The 17,967-nt window shown below is 56.9% G+C and overlaps 2 protein-coding genes across 2 annotated transcripts; one reads left to right on the plus strand and one right to left on the minus strand.

The window, feature by feature from the left end:
• Window positions 1-440: 440 nt before the first annotated feature.
• Window positions 441-14,148, plus strand: PEX6 (peroxisomal biogenesis factor 6). The gene is made up of 17 exons (XM_054629566.2): window positions 441-1,346; window positions 1,423-1,583; window positions 1,878-1,961; window positions 2,633-2,735; window positions 2,908-3,047; window positions 3,123-3,234; window positions 5,884-6,092; window positions 6,236-6,428; window positions 6,782-6,858; window positions 6,946-7,078; window positions 9,225-9,430; window positions 9,530-9,591; window positions 10,083-10,191; window positions 10,904-11,020; window positions 11,584-11,661; window positions 13,101-13,240; window positions 13,547-14,148. The coding sequence occupies exons 1-17, from the start codon at window positions 486-488 to the stop codon at window positions 13,681-13,683; spliced, it is 2,922 nt and encodes a 973-aa protein (XP_054485541.2). The 5' UTR covers window positions 441-485; the 3' UTR covers window positions 13,684-14,148.
• Window positions 14,149-15,435: 1,287 nt separating this feature from the next.
• GNMT (glycine N-methyltransferase) lies at window positions 15,436-17,738 on the minus strand. The gene is made up of 6 exons (XM_054629303.2): window positions 17,454-17,738; window positions 17,189-17,316; window positions 16,756-16,869; window positions 16,104-16,246; window positions 15,840-15,961; window positions 15,436-15,742 (listed from the first exon to the last, which is right to left on the minus strand). The coding sequence occupies exons 1-6, from the start codon at window positions 17,657-17,659 to the stop codon at window positions 15,571-15,573; spliced, it is 885 nt and encodes a 294-aa protein (XP_054485278.1). The 5' UTR covers window positions 17,660-17,738; the 3' UTR covers window positions 15,436-15,570.
• Between the last annotated feature and the right edge of the window lie 229 nt (window positions 17,739-17,967).

Below are 17,967 nucleotides of genomic sequence, written 5' to 3' on the forward strand. Positions count from 1 at the left end.
TAATGATTCTGTGTGTCCCTTCCAACTCAGACTATTCTATGTTTTCCTAGGTTAATTCAGCACTAACACCAATACAAGTCCATTCTTTTAAACCAGGTGCGCGTGTCCAGCCCGCAAAATCTCCTCATCTGCCACAGGCGAGCGCACCGAGTGCCCTTTCCCTCGATCCCACACTGTGCGGCCGTGAGCCTCGCGGGGGGCGCGGAACAGCAAAACCCCCGCCTGCCTTTTCGGCCACCTTCCCCCTCTGGGAGGGGGAATCCGCAGGTGCTGGCTGCAGCCTGCCGGAGCCGGGGAGGACGGGCCCGCCGTCACCGGGCGTCGCTGCCGCCCGCACGGCTCGTTACGAGCGCCGGAGCGCACCTCCCCATGCCGGAGCGCACCTCCCCATCCCGGAGCGCACCTCCCACTCTGCGGCCTGGGCGGGGTGTGGAGGGCACCGCGCTCCGCCCCGGCGCGGCCCCGCTGCCAGTTCCGCCGGCGCGATGGCGGTGGCCGTGCTGCGGCCGCTGGACGCGCCGCCGGCCGAGCTGTGGCCGGCCACGGCGCTGCTGCTGGCGCCGGCGGGGCTGTGCGCGGCGCTGCGCGGCCGGGGCGGCGCGCTGGTGCTGGCGGTGCGGCCGGCGGGGCGCGGCGGGGCGCAGCCGGTGCTGCTGAGCGCCGTGGCGCTGGAGGCGGGCGGGCGGCGCGGCGCGGAGCTGTGGCTGCGCGGGGCGCTGCTGCGGCGCCTGGGGCTGGCGGCCGGCCGCAGGGTGGCCGTGTGGCCCGTGCGGAGCCCGCCGGCGCTGGCCTGGGTGCTGCTGGGGGCGGCGGGGCGGGCGGGGAGGCTGGCGGGCGGCGCGGTGCTGGCGCGGCGGGGCGAGGCGCTGCCGGGGCCGGGCCCCGGGCCGGGCCCGCTGGTGCTGGAGGCGCGCCCGGCGCTGCAGGGGTTGCTGGGCAGCGGGACGCGCACCGCCCTCGCCCCCCCGCCGCCCGCCCCGCCGGGCACCGCCCGCGGCCGCCCCCCGTCCGCCGCCGCGCCGCCCCTCGTCTCCCGCTTCGCCGCCGCCGCCGCCGGGCCGCGGCTGCGGGCGGTGCCCGGCGGGGCGGGCGGCAGCGGCGGGGCGGAGGTGTGGGTGAGCCGGCGCGGGCTGCTGGCGTTGGGGCTGTTCCAGGGCGAGTGGGTGCGGGTGGGCGCCGAGGGGGCGGCCCGGGAGCACCTGGCGGCGCTGCTGGCGCGGCCGCCGCCCTGGGAGTACCCGCGGGCCGCCCGCCGCGGCCCGGCCGACGGCACCGCGCTGCTGGCCCCGGCCCTGGCCTTCAACCTGGGCTGCGACCCCGCCGCCGCCGCACAGCTCCGGCTGCAGGTGAGCCACGGCCGGGCAGCCCGGGGAGCGGGGCGGCGGCAGCCGCGGCTCACGGTGCGCCCCGTGCCCTCCGCAGAGGTACGAAAGGAGCGGCGCCGCGGATGGGAAGGGCAGCCGGTCCGTGCTGTCTGTGCCGCCGTTCGCCAAGGAGCTGCACCTGGAGATCGTGTGCTCGCCGGCGTACAGCACCCGGGGAAGCTACGACGGCGTGCTCTACAGGCACTTCGAAACGCCGCGGTGAGCTGTGCCGGGTGGGCACTCGGGGCAGATGCGCTGTCCGTCTGTGCCACACGCTGGGGATGTGCGCGTCCACGCCCCCAGTGCGGGTGCTGTGTAGTTTTAGAATACGCCCTTGCGTTGTCCTGTCAGGAGTATGCTCTGCTTGGACACAACACTTCTTGTGCTGTCCTTCAGAAGTCATCTTCAGGTCTCTGTGTTTTCTGTAAAAGCACAAGTGATGCGGGGCAGGGAGCCACACAACCACAAGGATTTACTCTCTTTCACTGGTGAAACTCTCTGGGTTTTTTGTAGGCTGGTCCAAGAGGGAGACATCCTGTGTGTTCCAACATTTGGAAATGCTGAGTTTATAGAACTAAATGCAGACAAGTTCCTAAGGTAGGTCAACACACTGTGGCTTTATCACTTGGTACTGGAAGAGCAAAGATGCTTCACCATGACTGACTCTCTTGAAATCAGTTTATTCCATTCTCATCTGTCCCTGGATTTTAGTGTTTTATCTGTCTGTTAATATGGTGGGAAGAGGGAAATGTTTTTGCTGGATTATGGAGGGCTGAAGCTAAGAGGGAGGCCACTGTTAGCTGATTTGAATAGTCAGGAAGGGAAGAAAGGAAAAAAAGAGGTAGAGCAACTGATGGGGATAAAGAGTGAAGAGGAAAGGGTGGTTTGAGGGCCTCAGAGCCACATAAACAAAGCAAAGTCGCAGCTGGGCTTCTCGACTTGTGACAAACAAAATGTTCACATAAGCCCTAGGAGTTCATGTTAGATTAACATTCTGTTTGGCCACCAGTTCTGCCCTTCTTGGTTTTGCTCGTGTGGCTTTGAAACAGTTGTGCTAAATGGGAGAACATCCCCTTTGTATCAGGATAAGGGTGCTCCCAGTGGCATTCCCAGCATTCACATTGGCTGATCCTTGTGCATACTGCAAGAGGACAAGAGTTTCTCTGCTTACCTGTGCTTATCAGCTGTCTTCTTGTTGACATTTATATTGTTTCTTCCTTCAAGATCTTGGCTAAGCACTTCAGAGTGCTTGTTTGTTTTCCCTTTAGGTGGCCAGAGCTTTATTTCAAGGTGAAGAAGATCGTAGGCATGGTGGAAGGCGAGCAGTCTGAGGGTTACCTGGTGGACACCCAGAACACGTCTCTCTATCTGGTGAGATGTTGGTGGAGAGCAGAGAGGGGAGATCTGAGGCTGAGCTTGCACTGTGGATGACAAATGTACCTGTGGAGGCTTGTGCCTCCTGCCATTGGAAAATGACATTTCAGGACAGATGTTGTCACTTGGCACCGGTCTTTATTTGGGTGGTGTTTTTGCTTCCTCGCAGGTGGGTTCAACAAACAGCACTGTCCCATCTGCCCCAGCCCATAACAACAGCAATGAGTTCTGGAGCAGTTTGTCTCCTGCGGGCCTTTCTGACGTGGTGAAGCAGCTCTGCGACGCTCTCCGGCCTCACCTGCGCCGTCGGTGAGTGAGAATTCCTTGGAGAGAGCCCCGAGGAGGTGGGGCCGCAGGGAGAGCTTCCCTCCCTGTCTGTTGCAGGGCCAGCGCGCTGAGTGGCGTGGGCAGCGTTCTCCTCTCGGGGCCCAGCGGCAGCGGGAAGCTGATGGCTGTCAGAGCTGCGTGCAGCTGCCTCAACCTCCACCTCTTCAAGGTAATTCCTCCTGGAGCCAGTGGGTTGGTGGATTTACAGCAGACAGAGGATTATGGAAATGTTTTTTAAGTCGGCCCTGCCGCAGCCATGACACGAGCCTGTCCAGGAGCTGCTTCCACGTGCAGATGCAGACAAGTGAGGCACAAATGATGCTGAGATCTTCTTTAGCTGAGAGGGAAAAGAAAAGCAGACCTTGGTTTTCACACTAGCACGTGTACCAGACCTGGCTCAAAATCTCTTGGCATGTAAAACAGCTGCCCTGTAACTGTGCTCACATTCACCAGCACCCCCTGCCAAGAGCAGTGAAGTGTCAGGTGAAATGCACTGGAGTTGGTTTAACGTGGAATATGATGTAGTTCCAGCTGACTGTCAGTATTAAGAATTTGGTTTTATGTCAATGGCCTCCTGAAAACTTGTGCTCTGCTCTCTATATGTGTAAAAAATCAGATCACATTTTATGAAACAAACTTGAGAGTGGGTGCTGTTGCTGTGCAAATCCATTTCTTGACACAGTGTGAACATCATGCACAGTTCTGGTCTCCCCATCACAAAAGCATAAAACTGAACTGGAAAAATTCAGAGAAGGACACTGGGTGAGATCAGGGGTCTAGACCAGTTTCTGTGTGGGGAAAAGCTGAATAAATTCTTCAGCTTGAAAAATAAACAATTAAGGGAGAGTCTGATACAAATTTTTACAAGATCTTTTTGAAAGAGATTCTTCACAAGAGCTCGAGAGGTCAGCAGAGCATGGAAGGTGTTTACTTTTCCCTGTGCCAGCATGAGGCCTGTGACTGTCAGATGAAGATGGTGGGAGCAGGCAAGCTAAAGGAGATGTTTCTCTGTGTAGGTGAAAGTATTTGGATGAGAAATCTACTGTTACAAAACCACATCTGACCAGGAAAAGCCCTTTTGATGGGAATGTTATGTGCCTGGATGGCCAAAATGAGGTCTAGCACCTGTCTCTGTCCAGCACAAAAGGTTCTGAGAACCAACAGAGTCTTCAGTGACTTGTTAAAATTGCTATTTTCTTCCAGCATACCTCTTTTGTTCATTCTGACAGTCTGGGATAATCCCACAAATGCTTTCATCTACTTGAATCTGTAGAGATATGTTTGCAAAAGTGAGAGGAAGTCACGTGGTGACTTTTCTAGGAGACTTTCTGAAATTCTGCAAGGACATGGAAGAAGAAGAAGAAGAAGAAAAATGGAAAGAATAGGGCTGGAAGATTCCTCTTTTTGTGGAAGGAAATTGTGGGCTTGCTCCTTCTTTTGGTGGATATTTTGGGAGTAAACTCTTTTCCTGTTCTTTTCTCTCCAAGTAAAGCTGTAAGACTGGTTCAGTGGAGCAGGTAGATAGTCCCTTGGCCTGCTGCTGTGCAGCTCATCTGGACATGATCCTTTGTGGTGCTGAGCTCTGACTTTTCTGAAGGTGTGCCACAGCTCTTGGGATCCAGTGCAAGATTGCAGGGATTTCATAGGACCCTCAGATCCATGTTTAGGATCTCCTTGGAAGCACTCTGTTGCTGTCCTGTGCTGTCAGGTGGCCTCAGGTTCTAGTGGGGTGTGTGTGCAAGGCTACAGCTCTGGTTTCAGGGTTCTGTGCTGCTTTTAAAGGCTTACACACTTACTGTTGAAGACAGAGATGCTTTCTGTCCATTTTATTCCCCTACCCCAGTTTTTACACTCTCCCCTCTGTTTCTCACTGACTGCAGGGCTTACACTGCCATTCCACCTGCTCTTCCCTTCCTTTGACTGCTGTGTCTGCCATCCCACCAGGACACAGTAATTCTTCCCTGCTCTAATATCCACCACTTGATAAACAATTTTTTGTCCTTTCTCTCTGCCTTTCAGTGCTTGCATACAGACACTGCTACCATTAGGCCTGCCACAACCCTAACTCCTGTTTTTAATGTTGTACATGGAGCACAGGAGTTGCTCTGCACTGTGTCCCTGTCCTTGCCCTCTAGGGAGCTGTTCTCCCTGCTTCAGGCTGCCTTTTCTGAGGATGAAACTCAGGGAATCCCAGAGATGGTTTGAGTCTCCCTGGACAACCTCACAGCACCAGGAGGCAGCACTGCCTGTTCCCAGGCTGCTGTTCAAGGCTCACCAGTCACCTCTTCCCTTGGATGACTTCAGCAAGTGTTTGCTTTGTAAACAGTGTCTGGGCCGCTTGCCATCTCTAACTTCCCCCCAAACACCCATCACCTTTACCTTCCTCCTGCACTTTGAGCCTGTCTGGCACTGGTTGAGCAGTTCTCTGGGCCTCCTCCTCTACTTACTGCACTGTTCTGCAAGATACTTTGTTCTCCCTGTCTTCCACAGCTCTCACCTCCCTTCCAGCTGAGGTTGCTGAGCTGTGATATCCACTGTATTGATTTCTCTGGTCCCTTTGCCTCACCTTTTTCAGATAAGACCCTTCTGCCTACCTCACCTCTTGCAGAGAAGCAAGAGACAGCCATTTATCCATGCTAAAGCATCCAGAACCTGCCTATTTTGAATATGACCTGAACGTCATATTCAGGAAATATTGGGAAATACCAAGTTTGATCTCCTCTGAGCCATGAATTGCCCGTGCAGAGCTTTGTGGAATGTTGTCCTATGTCCCCCCAGCCATGCATGTTGCAACTGCCTTGTGTTTTGTGTCTGGCAGGTCGATTGTGTCAGTTTGTGCAGTGACACCAGTGCAGCCACAGAGGAGAAAGTGCAGGTGGCCTTCAGCCAGGCCCAGCAGTACCAGCCCTGTGTGCTCCTGCTGAAAGACATCGAGGTGCTTGGCAGAGAGCGGGACGGGCTCGGAGAGGACGCCAGGGTCATTGCTACCCTCAGGCAGCTGCTCCTGGACACAGACCCAGCACTGAGGTATGGACCCTGCATGTTTGCTGTGGGTGTTCAAGGTAATTGCTCGCTTCTGCCAAGGGAGAGTGAGTTGGCACATGTGATGGCAGTGTAAGAGGGTGCTTCCACAGAGCTGAGACCATGCACTGTCCCCTTTCTCCCCACAGCCACCCCGTGCTGGTGATTGGCACAACCTGCAAGCTCCAGAATGTTCCCACAGATGTGCAGACTGCTTTCCTTCATGAGGTGAAGATTGAAGCCCCTTCAGAGGAACAGAGAAGGTTGATGCTGAGCATGCTGACTGCCAGCCTGCCTCTGGGCAAAGAAGTGAGCCTGTCCAAGCTGGCCCGCAGGACTGCAGTGAGTAAAACCACAGCAGCACGTGGGGATGGCCAGGCTGGCAGTGCTGGGCCCATCTCCCCTAGCTGGCCTTGGAGAAAGGGGAAATTCCCACAGCCCAGACAGCTTCTTCAGTGGTTAATCCTGGTGCTCAGACATCAGCTTGTAAATGTTGATTTCTAGTCCACACCTTTTGCAGAGGTGTTGGCTGATGTTCAGCTCTGCTAATAAAAAAACAATGAAGCTCGAGCCTTTAAGCAGGAACAGCTTGCTCAAGGGACAGCTCTGCAAGGAATTTTTCCCTATACTTTTTATGGCCTAGGTGTAGCTGTGGTGAGGGACTGAACTGATGCTCTTTGTTTCCACATTCACAGGGATTTGTGCTGGGAGATTTCTGTGCCTTGTTGTCCCACAGCAGCCGGGCTGCTTGCACCCGCATCCAGGCCCTGAGGTAGCACAGGCAGCAGGGTGGGGAGGGCAGGGGCTGCAGCCACTAGTGGGGCAGAGTCTGACTCCTTTCCCTTTCTTTCCTCACCAGTTTTCCAGGTGGGCTGAGCGAAGAAGTGGAGAGGGATTTTTGCACTGCAGGGTTCCCGGTGCTCGAGGAGGATTTTAGTGCTGCACTGGAGCAGCTGCATGATGCCCACTCACAGGCAGTGGGAGCCCCAAAGGTGAGATGTTGGGGCACAAGGAGGGGCTGGGTTCTGCAGAGCTCTTGGCTCAAGATGCCCCTCACAGATCTTGCAGGGCTCTGTTCTGACACGTTGTTTCCTGCTCTGTCCTTCCCTGTGTTCCCTCAGCTTTCAGTGGGAAACAGTCCTCTGGACTTTCCCCCATCAATTTTCTCCCTCTTGGCTTGGAATTTGTCAGGGAAGCTCATGCAGTGCTAAATGCAGACCAGTGGTGCTGGAGGGGTGCCAGCTGTGCAGCTCAGCCTCTTGGGGGGCAGAGGCTGCCTCCCTGAGATGTCCCCAGCCACCTGGCCTGAGGGAACACAGAGGCTGTGGCACAGGCTGGTGGGGGAGCTTCTCCACAGGTATGATAAGTTTTAGACTTGATCTCTGGCCTTGGATGCTGCTTGAGCTGGGATGGACTTTTCTGACAGACAGGCAGTTTGAAGAAAATGGAGTTTCTTCAGGGAAAATGACCTGGAGAGTCTGAGAAAACCAGCAGTCAGGTGCTCAGAAGGGTTGTGATCTGCCTCTGTCAGCTTGGCCCCCAGGGAAGCAGCATTTGGGGTGACTGGTTTGGCTGGGTAATGTGGTGTTAGGACCAAGCAAAGGTATCAGAACCTCTTTTCCACGCCCATGAGTGCCAACAACTGAGTTCAGCACAGGACAGGAAGCCTTGGTCTTGGAGCAGTTCCTCTGGCACCTTCCCCAGCTGCTCACTTAATTCATGCAGTGAGCTCTGTTTTATGGTGTTTGCCAGGTTTTCTGTAAGACAAATAACCACAGAGCATGCTCGGCAGTGAGCTGTGTGAATGGGAGTTAATTTTGTTTGTATTTTACATTCCTTTATTGATTTCTTAGTAATTGGTTGTGGTCAGGAAGCCCATTAGCAGACCTGGATACTCTCAACATTGCTTTCAGTTCCCTGCTTGCACTTTCTGGTTAGTCACACATTTGTCTGCACTTACAGCCTGAGCCTTCTGGAGAGAACTGATTCCAAACCTCCACTTGTTAACAGTGTCTGCACCCTGTCTTAGACTTACACTGTGCTTCCCTGAAAACAGCCTTGCTGCAGTTTTCCTGTAGCTCTCTCTAGCAAGGCATGATGAGCAAAAGTGCAGAGGAGAGGGCAGCTCTTCCATTCCTTGTCGCTGCAGAAGAAGGGCCTGTGACCTTTTGCTTTAAAAGTTGGGGTTTTTTTTCTGAAAATCCTTGTTTTGTTTGACCTAATTTTCCTAGTGGACAGCTAAAGGAATAAGATAACATCGTTTCCAGTAGTGAAAGAAGGAGATGCAAATTGGCTGAGGGGGGAAGAATTTTGCCCTAAGCTATTTTTGAACTCCCCACTTGTGCTGGCACCAACAGCCAGCAGGTGGGGGGGAAGTGTGGGGCTTTCCCAGGAGAGCTGCTCTGACTCTCTGGAGGATGTCATGCATGCTGTGGCATTCCACCTATTCCTAAAGAGGAGAGCAGAGCAGCAGCATGCTCTGGGATAGTTTTGCTCAGCACAAAATCACCCAAGAGTCATTGGCTCACGCATCTGAGGTTTGGTGTCTTCTCTCTGTTCTCCCTGACCCCTCACATGTCTGTAGCTGACCCCCTCCCTATCAATTTCTCATGAGCATACATGGACTTTGTTCTTGCATCCCCCTTTCAAGAGCAGTGAGTGTTCCATACACTGTCCTGCAGGATGTCTCTCCCTCACATCCCCCTTGCCATCACAGAGCTCCTGGCAGCCCAGGTTCTGTCCCTCTGCAAGGTGTGAAGCCCTTGCACATGTAATTTTTAATTTTTATTCTTATTTTTACCTTCTTCTTCACTCATCCCAAAGGCTGCCTGCAGCAAGACTCTCTTCCCTCAAAGCTGCAGGCAACCCTGGCAGATACTTTCCCTGGGGTATTTTTGCTGACATAGGATCCCAGGGGCAGGACTGGAGTCCTCCTTCCATTGGGATCCTCCTCCCAGTGGAGGATTGGAGATGAAGTGCACTCTGTGAGTGCAGCGTGCCTGGGGATGTGTTTGTACATTTTGGTTCTCCCTTGCAAAGCTCAGAAGAGGGGAAATGTGGATTCTGGATACCGGAGCTGCCCAGGCACGCGGGGGGCTCAGGAGTAAGTGCTGACAAGGATTCCCCCTCTCTTGGCAGATCCCCTCAGTGTCCTGGCAGGATGTTGGAGGGCTGCAGGAGGTGAAGAAGGAGATCCTGGACACTATCCAGCTGCCCTTGGAGCACCCAGAGCTGCTCTCACTGGGCCTGTGCCGCTCTGGGCTGCTGCTGTACGGGCCTCCAGGGACAGGGAAGACCTTGCTGGCAAAAGCTGTGGCAACAACATGCACCATGACATTCCTTAGGTGAGGAGAAATGTGAGGGGGGTTCACACAATGGATCTGCCTTCCTGCTGGCAGGGGATGGCTGTCTCTAACTGGCTTCCTCCTCTCCCTGCCCCACAGTGTGAAAGGACCAGAGCTCATCAACATGTACGTTGGGCAAAGCGAGGAAAACGTGCGCAATGGTGAGGACGTGCATCCTGCTCCTGCACGTGGGCAGATGGGGCTTTTCTGTAGTGCTGCAGGGAAGGAGGCAGGGCTTAAACCCCCCTTCCCAACTCCCACCCACAGCTCTCAGCAAGGGCTTGGACCCAGCTGTCTCCTACAGTCCGTTCCCCGCTGCCTGCAGCTTCCCCTCCCGCTCTCTCTGCTCCTGTTGCTCGTGTCCCTGGTGTTCCTGATGGGACAGCAGCTCCTCAGAGACACAGCTGAGCCTCAGGGCCCATCCTGCTTGGACAGCAGCTCCTCAGAGACACAGCTGAGCCTCAGGGCCCATCCTGCTCGGTGCTGCCTGTCCCCATTCTCTTGAGACACTCGGGCAGGAGCCGTTGGTGGTGGTGATACAGTGGGCATCTGGTTTCCATCCACACCTCTTCCCTGCTGGGAATGTAGCAGGTCCTGTTGCTGTTGACTGCTCTTCCATGTCTTTTTCACCTTTTGTGCTGTCTCCTCACAGTGTTTGCCAGAGCCAGAGCAGCTGCTCCCTGCATTATCTTCTTTGATGAGCTGGATTCCCTGGCCCCCAGTCGTGGGCGAAGTGGAGATTCAGGGGGTGTCATGGACAGGTGAGTGAGCATCAGGTGTCCTTGGGAGAGCAGGATTCCTGCCTCAGCTGCAGGCAGTGCATGAGATTGCCTGAAAGGCATAGTCCATTCCACCTCTCTTTCTCTGTTTTTGCCCCTCTCTGCTCTCTTCAGCTCTCAGCATGGCCTGTCTCTTCTCTCTGAGCATTAGTACTGCTGTTTGCATTGCCTCAGGTTCACGATTGCCCAAGCTAGTTGTGCAAACATTTGGTTAAGACAGTCTCCTCCATCTGCTTCTGTGGCTGCCAAGTGCTCCCTTTGGCCTCTCCAAGGTCATCCTTCACACCCCTGCTGTTCTGTCCTCCTATTAGCTGCTGTTCCCCTGTGGTGGGAAACCTTTCAGGTGCTGCTGGTAGAACCAAAGTGTGTACAGCTTAGAGATACCCAGAAACAGGGTTATTTTCCCTAGGCCTCCTCTGCTCTTCTGCTAAGCTGGCAGTCCCCGTCCAGTCTTCCTGTTCTGAAGGACTGTCTGAGATCTGGACTACTTTGAAGTGTGCCCACGTGCTTGCTGGCTGTGCTGATGGAGAAGTCTGGATGGCTGTGTAGGGGTTCTTCAGGGAAGAGAAAAAAGGAGAAATAGGAGCTGAAGTCCAAGAAATGGACCTGCCACTGGCCTCACTTCTTCCTTTTTCATTGAGAGAGACACTGGGTGACTTGCCAAGGTCTAAGTATCCTGTCTTGCTCCCTGCAGAGTTGTCTCACAGCTCCTTGCAGAGCTTGATGGCCTTCATTCTAGCAGAGAGGTGTTTGTCATTGGAGCCACCAACAGGCCTGACCTCCTGGACCCAGCTCTGCTACGGCCTGGCAGGTATGTCACATCCTGCCCTGCCTCACTCCAGGGGGGTTCCCCAGAGCTCCTGGTGAGCAGGACTGTGTCCCCACCACGTTCCCTCTGCAGAGATTGTTTATGAAGGCCCCTGGCTCACAGGAAGCCAGGAGGGGGCTGGTGCCTGTGGCTGTAGCAGCAGTGTAAGATACCACAGCTTGTTGCCCCCATCGCTCAGGTTACTGCCCCAGCAGCACAGCAGGGCAATGAGGGACCTGCTGTTGCACCAAATAATGGCAGGAATTGGTGCCCCAGGGCCCTTTCTGCACAGCTGCCCCAAAGCCAGTCCTCAAGCCTGTGACCTGCTTGTCCTGGGGCACCACTTTGTATCTGCTGTTATTGGACCCTGGATGGTTCCTGTCTGTCCATTTCCCCGCTGTCCCTGCGAGCAGCTCTGCCCTCCAGCACGTGGGCTGCTTCAGGCTCTGTATCACCCACAAACTGGACAGCAAAATGAGCTGTCCTGCAGCTCCTGGTGCACAGGGCTGAGCCCTTGTGGCAGGTTTGCTTTGGCCTGTGCCCAGCTGCCTTCTCTGTGCTGACAGGTTTGACAAGCTGGTCTACGTGGGCATCAGCGAGGACCGGGAGTCGCAGCTGCAGGTGCTGAGTGCTGTCACCAGGAGGTGAGTGACCCTGTGCTCCTGCAGCCTCCTGCCACCACCTTCCAGGAGGTCACAGCCCTCCTGGGGCTGATGCATAGTGTGCTCCATCTTGGATTCATGTCTGAGCCCTGGGGAGCACCTGAGGTCACTGAGCCACAGCCACTGGGTAGGGCAGGAGGACGGAGTGATTTCCAGAAGTTGAGCTGGGGACTGGTTTTTCTACAGGATGGGTGGAGCTCAGCCTGCCTGTCCAAGTGGAGGGGTTGGTAGAGATTTCCAGCCACTGTGCTCTTCTTAAGGAGCTCAGCCAGATCCTGATGGTGCAGTGCAGCTGCAGGACAGGAAGCTCCCATTTGATTCCTGCAAGAGAATTTCCCCTGCTGTTTGCCAATCCTAGTGTGAAGGCAGCTCCATTCAGCTCATTGCCTCTCTTCCTGTGGTGCTCAGGGGTGTTCAGACTGTGATCTGTGTGTCTTCCCCAATCACTGTTTGTGTGGGATCACTGAGCAGCAGGGTTTGGCTGCTCTTCCAGCTGCTCTGAGCTCCTGAGAGCATCTCTGGAGGGACAGAAGCAAGCCCTGCAATTGGGGTGCAGAGGTACCCCCCACCACAGCTGGGTGAGTGGCTGTGACTGCCTCTGCAGGGACTCTGTCCTGGAAAGCTGTGATCACCTCTGCCTGTCACTGTAAGTCAGTAGGAGAGATGAAAATGTGGGCTGGCTGCAAGCAGCTTGTCACACCCTGTGTCTTGGCCACCATGCCCTCCAGCAGCTGCTGGTCATGCTGAAGGAGGCTCACTGTCTGCAGCATGGCTCTCAGGGGGTGGTTTGGTGTTACAGTGGTTTGTACTCTGTCATTAAACATGTTCTCATCCAGCCATGACTGTAGGTTATTCCCAGGTACGTGGAGCACTGAATTTATCTAGGTGAGAAGTCAAACACCAGTGGCATAAACAGATGGTGTTCTAGAGAGTTCATCCTGCACCACGGCTCCAAGACTACTCTCTGCATCCTTTGTGCTTCCTAGCCTGGAACCAGAGAGGCCCTGAGAAGCTGTGGATGCCCCATCCCTGGATGTGTTCAAGCCCAGGATGGATGGGGCTTGGAGCACCCTTGTCTAGTGGAAGGTGTCCCTGCCTATGGCAGGGGAGTTGGAACTGGATGATCTTTAAGATCCCTTCCAACTTAGGCCATGCTGTGCTGTGGTGCTGTGATTCAAAGTTTCCTTTGATCCTGCTTAGCAGGAGAGAGGACCTTGCTGCAGGGATGTTTCAAAGAAAAGTGACTGTTGAAAAAAAGAGTAAAGCAAACCTTTTTTTTTTTTTTTTTTTTTTTTTTTTTTTGTTGAGCATGCAAGGCACATTCTGGAGGTGGCTAAGCATGGGTACTCTGCTTGTTCCTGCCCAGTCACACTGGTCTGGTTTTTCTTGGCCTTTACACCTCTGTTTTTCTCTCTTGGCAGGTTTAAACTGGATCCTTCTGTGAATCTCACCACCATCCTAGAAAAATGCCCAGCTCAGCTGACAGGAGCAGACATCTATGCCCTATGTTCAGATGCCATGATGTGTGCTGTCAAACGCAAGGTGGAGTGGATTGAGGAAGGTAGGAGCCCTGCCCTTACCTGTCCCAGCTGTTGGAGCAGCCCAGCACAGGGGCAGAGAGGAGAGTCAGCAGTGCTGGTAGCTGGGCTGTGTGAGAAGATCCTCAGCAGCTTTGGGACCACAGTGCTGGGCTCTGGGTTATTGCCAGGCAGGCAGGTTCTGCAGATGTGGTCATCTCCACCTCCAGTGCTTGGCCCCAGGGGGAAGGAGGGAGACCCAGCTTTTCCTTTGATGGCTGGAGAGTGGGCTTTTGGATCCTACCAGCTGCTCCTGTTCTCAGCCCTTCCATGTTGTTTCTCTCATGCAGGGCTGGATACTGAGAAGTCTGCTCTGATCCTGACCATGGAAGACTTTCTGCAGGCTGCTGCTAGGTTGCAGCCATCAGTCTCTGAGCAGGAGCTGCTCAGGTACAGACTCATCCAGCAGAAGTTTGCAGCCTCCTAAAGCTCAGCAGAGCTGGGACTGCAGAACAGGCACAAACAGGCACTGCCGCTCTTCTCTGATGCCTCCCGGGCCCCCTTCTTTTGAGCTTGGGTGGAAATGGTGTCTGTGCAGTTTCCCAAGCCAAGGCCTGGTGGAAGTGCTGCTCTGCTCATCCAGGAGGGTGGTGGGCTCTGTGAGGGTCCCTCACATGTCAGCGGTGCATTGTGGCTGCTGGGAATGTAGCAGGGTGATTTCCTTGCAGGGACAAAGCTGTGGGCAATGTAGTGCTGTCTCCATGGCTGACAGGCCATTCTTTGGTGGGGGAGCAAGGCTCAAACTGCACCTGCAGGGCTGGAGGCAGCTGCTGTTGGGCTGTCAGCCCCCAGTGAGAGGTGCTGGCCAGAGGGGCAGCAGGACACAGGGCACTGCTGCTCCAGCTGGCCTGGACTTGACATAGTCTCTGAATAAATACAGGTTTTTTTAGCACTAGGTGCTCACTGCCTGACCTCAAGTTGTTGCTTCTGTTGGTGTCTGTAGGCTCAAGAAGGTCCCTGCAAATTTTTGGGTGGGCTGGGTGGTACAGAGAAATCATTGTCCTGCAGGTAGAGAGGGGAGCACACCTGTGAACTAGAGTGGGGCCACTCTCACCCTGCCAGGATGGCTGGAGCCTGTGGTGGCTGAGGAAGGCCTGAGGGAGAGGCACTTTCCTGGCTGTGAGCTGAGCTCCCTTTGCAGAAGGAGCCCAGTTCTTGCTGGAGACACTGGGTGACAGGACATGAGGCAATGGGAGCAAGTGGCAGCAAAGAAATTCCCATTGGACGAGAGGAAAAACTTGTCACAGCGAGAGGGGGAGCTTCAGCCTTTGAAATACTCAAACCTTGTCTGGAACAGCCAGGAGCTGCCCAGTCTGCACTAATTTGTGCTGAGCACCATTTGGCCCAGAGCCCCTGAGGTCCTGTCTCACCTCCCTGTGCAGCCTCACAGCAGCTGCTGGTGGCATTGCACGTCCCCTGCTTCCCAGCAAATGGCACTGGAGCTGTGTGTGGCAGCTACTGTGGCCAGGTGCCTGCAGCTGCTCTCAGCTTTCTGCAGCCCAGGGAGTTGCTGGTGCCAGGTTTTGCCCCAGCTGCTGTAGGCACTGAGCCTGCTGACAGCTGGATCCCTGGGCCAAGTGTGGCTGTGAGGGCCTGCTCCCCCTGGAGCTCCTCTGCTAAGGGCTGCTTCCACAGCAGCTTGTGGCATTCCATGGGTGAGTTTGCAGCTGGTGCTTGCCTGGAGCCCTCTGGCTCTGGCTCTGGTGCCTGAGCGTGTTCAGGCAGGGCTGTCCCTGACCGCACTGCTCCGTGCTGCTGGATCAGGGCACCACATCTTCCCCTGGGTGGGAGGGAGGGAACTGCAGCCACAGCAGAAGCACTCTGGGAGCTCCAGTGGGGGAGTGGGTATCTCTGTATGGGGCTGAGGAGTGTCAAGAACAGGAGTCAGCACCTGTTTGGGAGGTGCATGTGAGAAACCAGGTTCCAGCACACTGCTGTGTGCGGTGCTACAGGGACTCAGCTGGGGTGTGCAACCACCTGGGAGCCAGCTCACCCCTCCTGCCCTCTTCAAGGGGAGCCCCAAGCCCCAGCTGCAGCTGGGGCCTTGGTGGGGCAGCTGTGCCTGCACCCATCCTGTGCCCCCCCAGGCTGAGCACCTCCTTCGACAGAGTCCTGAGGAGGCAGTGGCTGTCCCCCTTGCCCCATACCCTGCCCATACAGGGACACACGGACCATGATCCAAGGTAGCTCTCACAACTGTTCTTAATTAAGGGGAGGGGTCTCCCAGGTGGCTCTCAGCCATGTCCCCACCCCCTGCTTGGACCCACAGCTGCTTGGAGCTCTCAGGCACCACAGTCCCATCTCCGTAGCCCCCTCAGCCTGTCTTCTTCACGACGTGGATGAAGTAGCAGGGCACGTGGGCTTGGCCCGGCGTGTAGGGCTGGAAGTCACCCAGGACACTGTGCTGGCACTTTCCCTGGAAGGCTCCTTTCAGCAGGGCTGTGAAGGCCTCCAGCCGGTGCGGGTAGTATGAGAGGCGAAACTTGCTGCAAGGAGGCAGTGCTGGTGAGGCAGGGGACAGCAGGGGACAGTGCCAGCCACCCCCCCAGGCCGGGAGCCACCACCTCTGCCAGCTCTTCTCACCTCAGCTCTGGGTCTGCCCCTGCCTCAGTGGGGGGGACCTGCACTGTGTAGTCCAGGGTCACCATGTGTGCCTTGTTGTTCACCAGCAGCACCGAGGTGGTGATGTCCTTGGTCAAGTCGCTCTGGGAGACCACAGGAGGACGTCTGTGTCCTGTGGGGACTCGGTGGCCCCAGCCTGGGGAAAGTCCTCCTGCCTGGCCCCCTTGAGGCCATGGGGCTGGGGCAAAGGGGATTGGGATGGGGCAGGGCCTGCCAGCCACTGACCTTGTAGTAGATGTTCTTGCCGGGCGGCGCGCAGCCCGTGGCCAGGATGTGATCGTAGTTGCGGTGGTCGATGACCAGGACACCCCCGGGCCTCACCATGCTGGCAATGTTCCTCAGGGCCAGCTTGTGGTCACTCTGGTCCCCTGGAGAGTAAACTGTGGCGTCTCCAAGCACTGGCTGTACCCTGTGGCACAGCCCGTGTGCCCTCATCTTACCCGTACACACGTACACATGCACACACAAATACCTGCCCCTACCATCTTCCCCCAGATCTCAGCTTGGAGAACCCACAGCCCCACCCGTGGCATGAGCTCAGGCATGTTCTCAGCCTCACTGGAGCAGAGTGTGCCACCTGGGAAACCCACCACCCGCCTTTGTAGCACAAATCTGGGTGTGCCTCCAGCCTTGTCACAGCAGTGACATTGATGCACAAACCTCCGCCATGACCATGGAACCCAGTGGGCCCACTCATGTCACAGACTGGGGCAGTGGGGCCTCAGCTCCACCCTCCCTGGAGATGCACCATGAAACAGTAGCTCCACTGTGTGTAATCCCATCCCAACAATGCCATAACTTAGGACACGTTCTCAGCTTGCTGGAAGACACCATGCATGCACAGGTGCTCCCCCTCTTCTCCCCTGCCCCAACTCACCTTTGAAATCAGGCAGGTGTGCAAAGGAGTTCCCCAGGCAGATGACTGCATCAAACCCATCCCCTGGCTTCTCCAGGTCCTTCTCCAGTGTGAGCCAGTTGGCCTCCTCGATGACTGTAGCACAGGGAAATGGATGAGGCTAGGGACACCCAACAGCCTCCCCTGCCTGCAAGACCCCATCTCAGCATCACCCAGACCTCCCCAGGCCCGTGTGGCTGCTTGCTCTGGCCTCTGGCCAGCGGCCAGCCAAGCAAGGACCATGGTTTGTTTTTGCCGAGCAGCTGGCACCGTCAGGTCCCCGCAGCAAGGCCACCCGGCCGGCGGCAGTCCCAGACGAGTGGCCCGGGCACTGCAAGGGGCCATGGGCCCTGAAGGAGTGCTGAGGGGGAGTGTCAGTGTCTGCAGCCCCTCCCGGCCCCCACAGCCCCCGCACCCCATCGGTCGAAGGGCTCCTCCTTGCGCCGCTCCCAGCGCTCCTTCAGCGCGTACTTGAGCATCTTGTCGCTGGCATCGACGCTGGTCACCTGGAAGCCCTCCTCGAGCAGCATGATGGAGTCCACCCTGGGGACACGGCTGTCAGCGGGGCCGGGACAGCACGGGGGCCCGGGGAGGGGGGCTCTGGGGATGGCCGCGGGCAGCGAGGCCCCGGGAAGCAGGGGGAAGGGACACCTGGGAGCTGGGCGGGAGCGGGGCCTCACCCGGTGCCGCAGGCCACGTCCAGGACGGAGCGGCAACGGTGCTGGCGGAGCAGCGCCAGGAGCCAGCTTCGGTACTCGGCCGTGCGGCCCCGCGTGTCCCCGATGTACAGCTGCCACACGCGGGCCGCCCGCCCGTCCGCGTACTGGTCCGGCAGCCCTTCCGCCGCCACTCCCAGCGAGCGCGTCCGGTACACGCTGTCCACCATCCCGCCGCCGCCAAGGACCCAGACCCGGACACCGACACGGCCGCGGCCCCTCAGCCTGGCTGCGCCGCGCCCCCCTGGCCGCGCCCCGCCCCCGCGCGCCCGCCAATCCCCGCCGCGTCCGCCCCCGCGCGCCCGCCAATCACCGCTCGCGCCGCGCCCCTCCCGCCCCCGGCCAGGCCACGCCCCCTGGCCGCGCCCCCACCAATGAGCACCGCCCGGCAGCCTCGCGCCGCGCCCCCTCACGGCCCCGACCTTTGCCTCGGCCGGGTCAGGGCCCGGCCCGGCCCGGCCAGCGAGGCCCGCCCGCC

This window comes from Agelaius phoeniceus, chromosome 3, assembly GCF_051311805.1.
Source record: "Agelaius phoeniceus isolate bAgePho1 chromosome 3, bAgePho1.hap1, whole genome shotgun sequence".
Classification (NCBI taxonomy): Eukaryota; Metazoa; Chordata; class Aves; order Passeriformes; family Icteridae; genus Agelaius; species Agelaius phoeniceus.

Excerpts from the sequence above, each read along its gene's own strand:
- PEX6 (XM_054629566.2), top strand. The coding sequence starts at position 486 with ATGGCGGTGGCCGTGCTGCGGCCGCTGGACGCGCCGCCGGCCGAGCTG. Across the intron at positions 10,192-10,903 it reads TCAGGGGGTGTCATGGACAG|AGTTGTCTCACAGCTCCTTG; the intron begins GTGAGTGAGCAT and ends TGCTCCCTGCAG. Across the intron at positions 13,241-13,546 it reads GGTGGAGTGGATTGAGGAAG|GGCTGGATACTGAGAAGTCT; the intron begins GTAGGAGCCCTG and ends TCTCTCATGCAG.
- GNMT (XM_054629303.2), bottom strand. The coding sequence starts at position 17,659 with ATGGTGGACAGCGTGTACCGGACGCGCTCGCTGGGAGTGGCGGCGGAA. Across the intron at positions 16,247-16,755 it reads ACACCTGCCTGATTTCAAAG|GGGACCAGAGTGACCACAAG; the intron begins GTGAGTTGGGGC and ends TTTACTCTCCAG. Across the intron at positions 15,743-15,839 it reads GGGGCAGACCCAGAGCTGAG|CAAGTTTCGCCTCTCATACT; the intron begins GTGAGAAGAGCT and ends GCCTCCTTGCAG.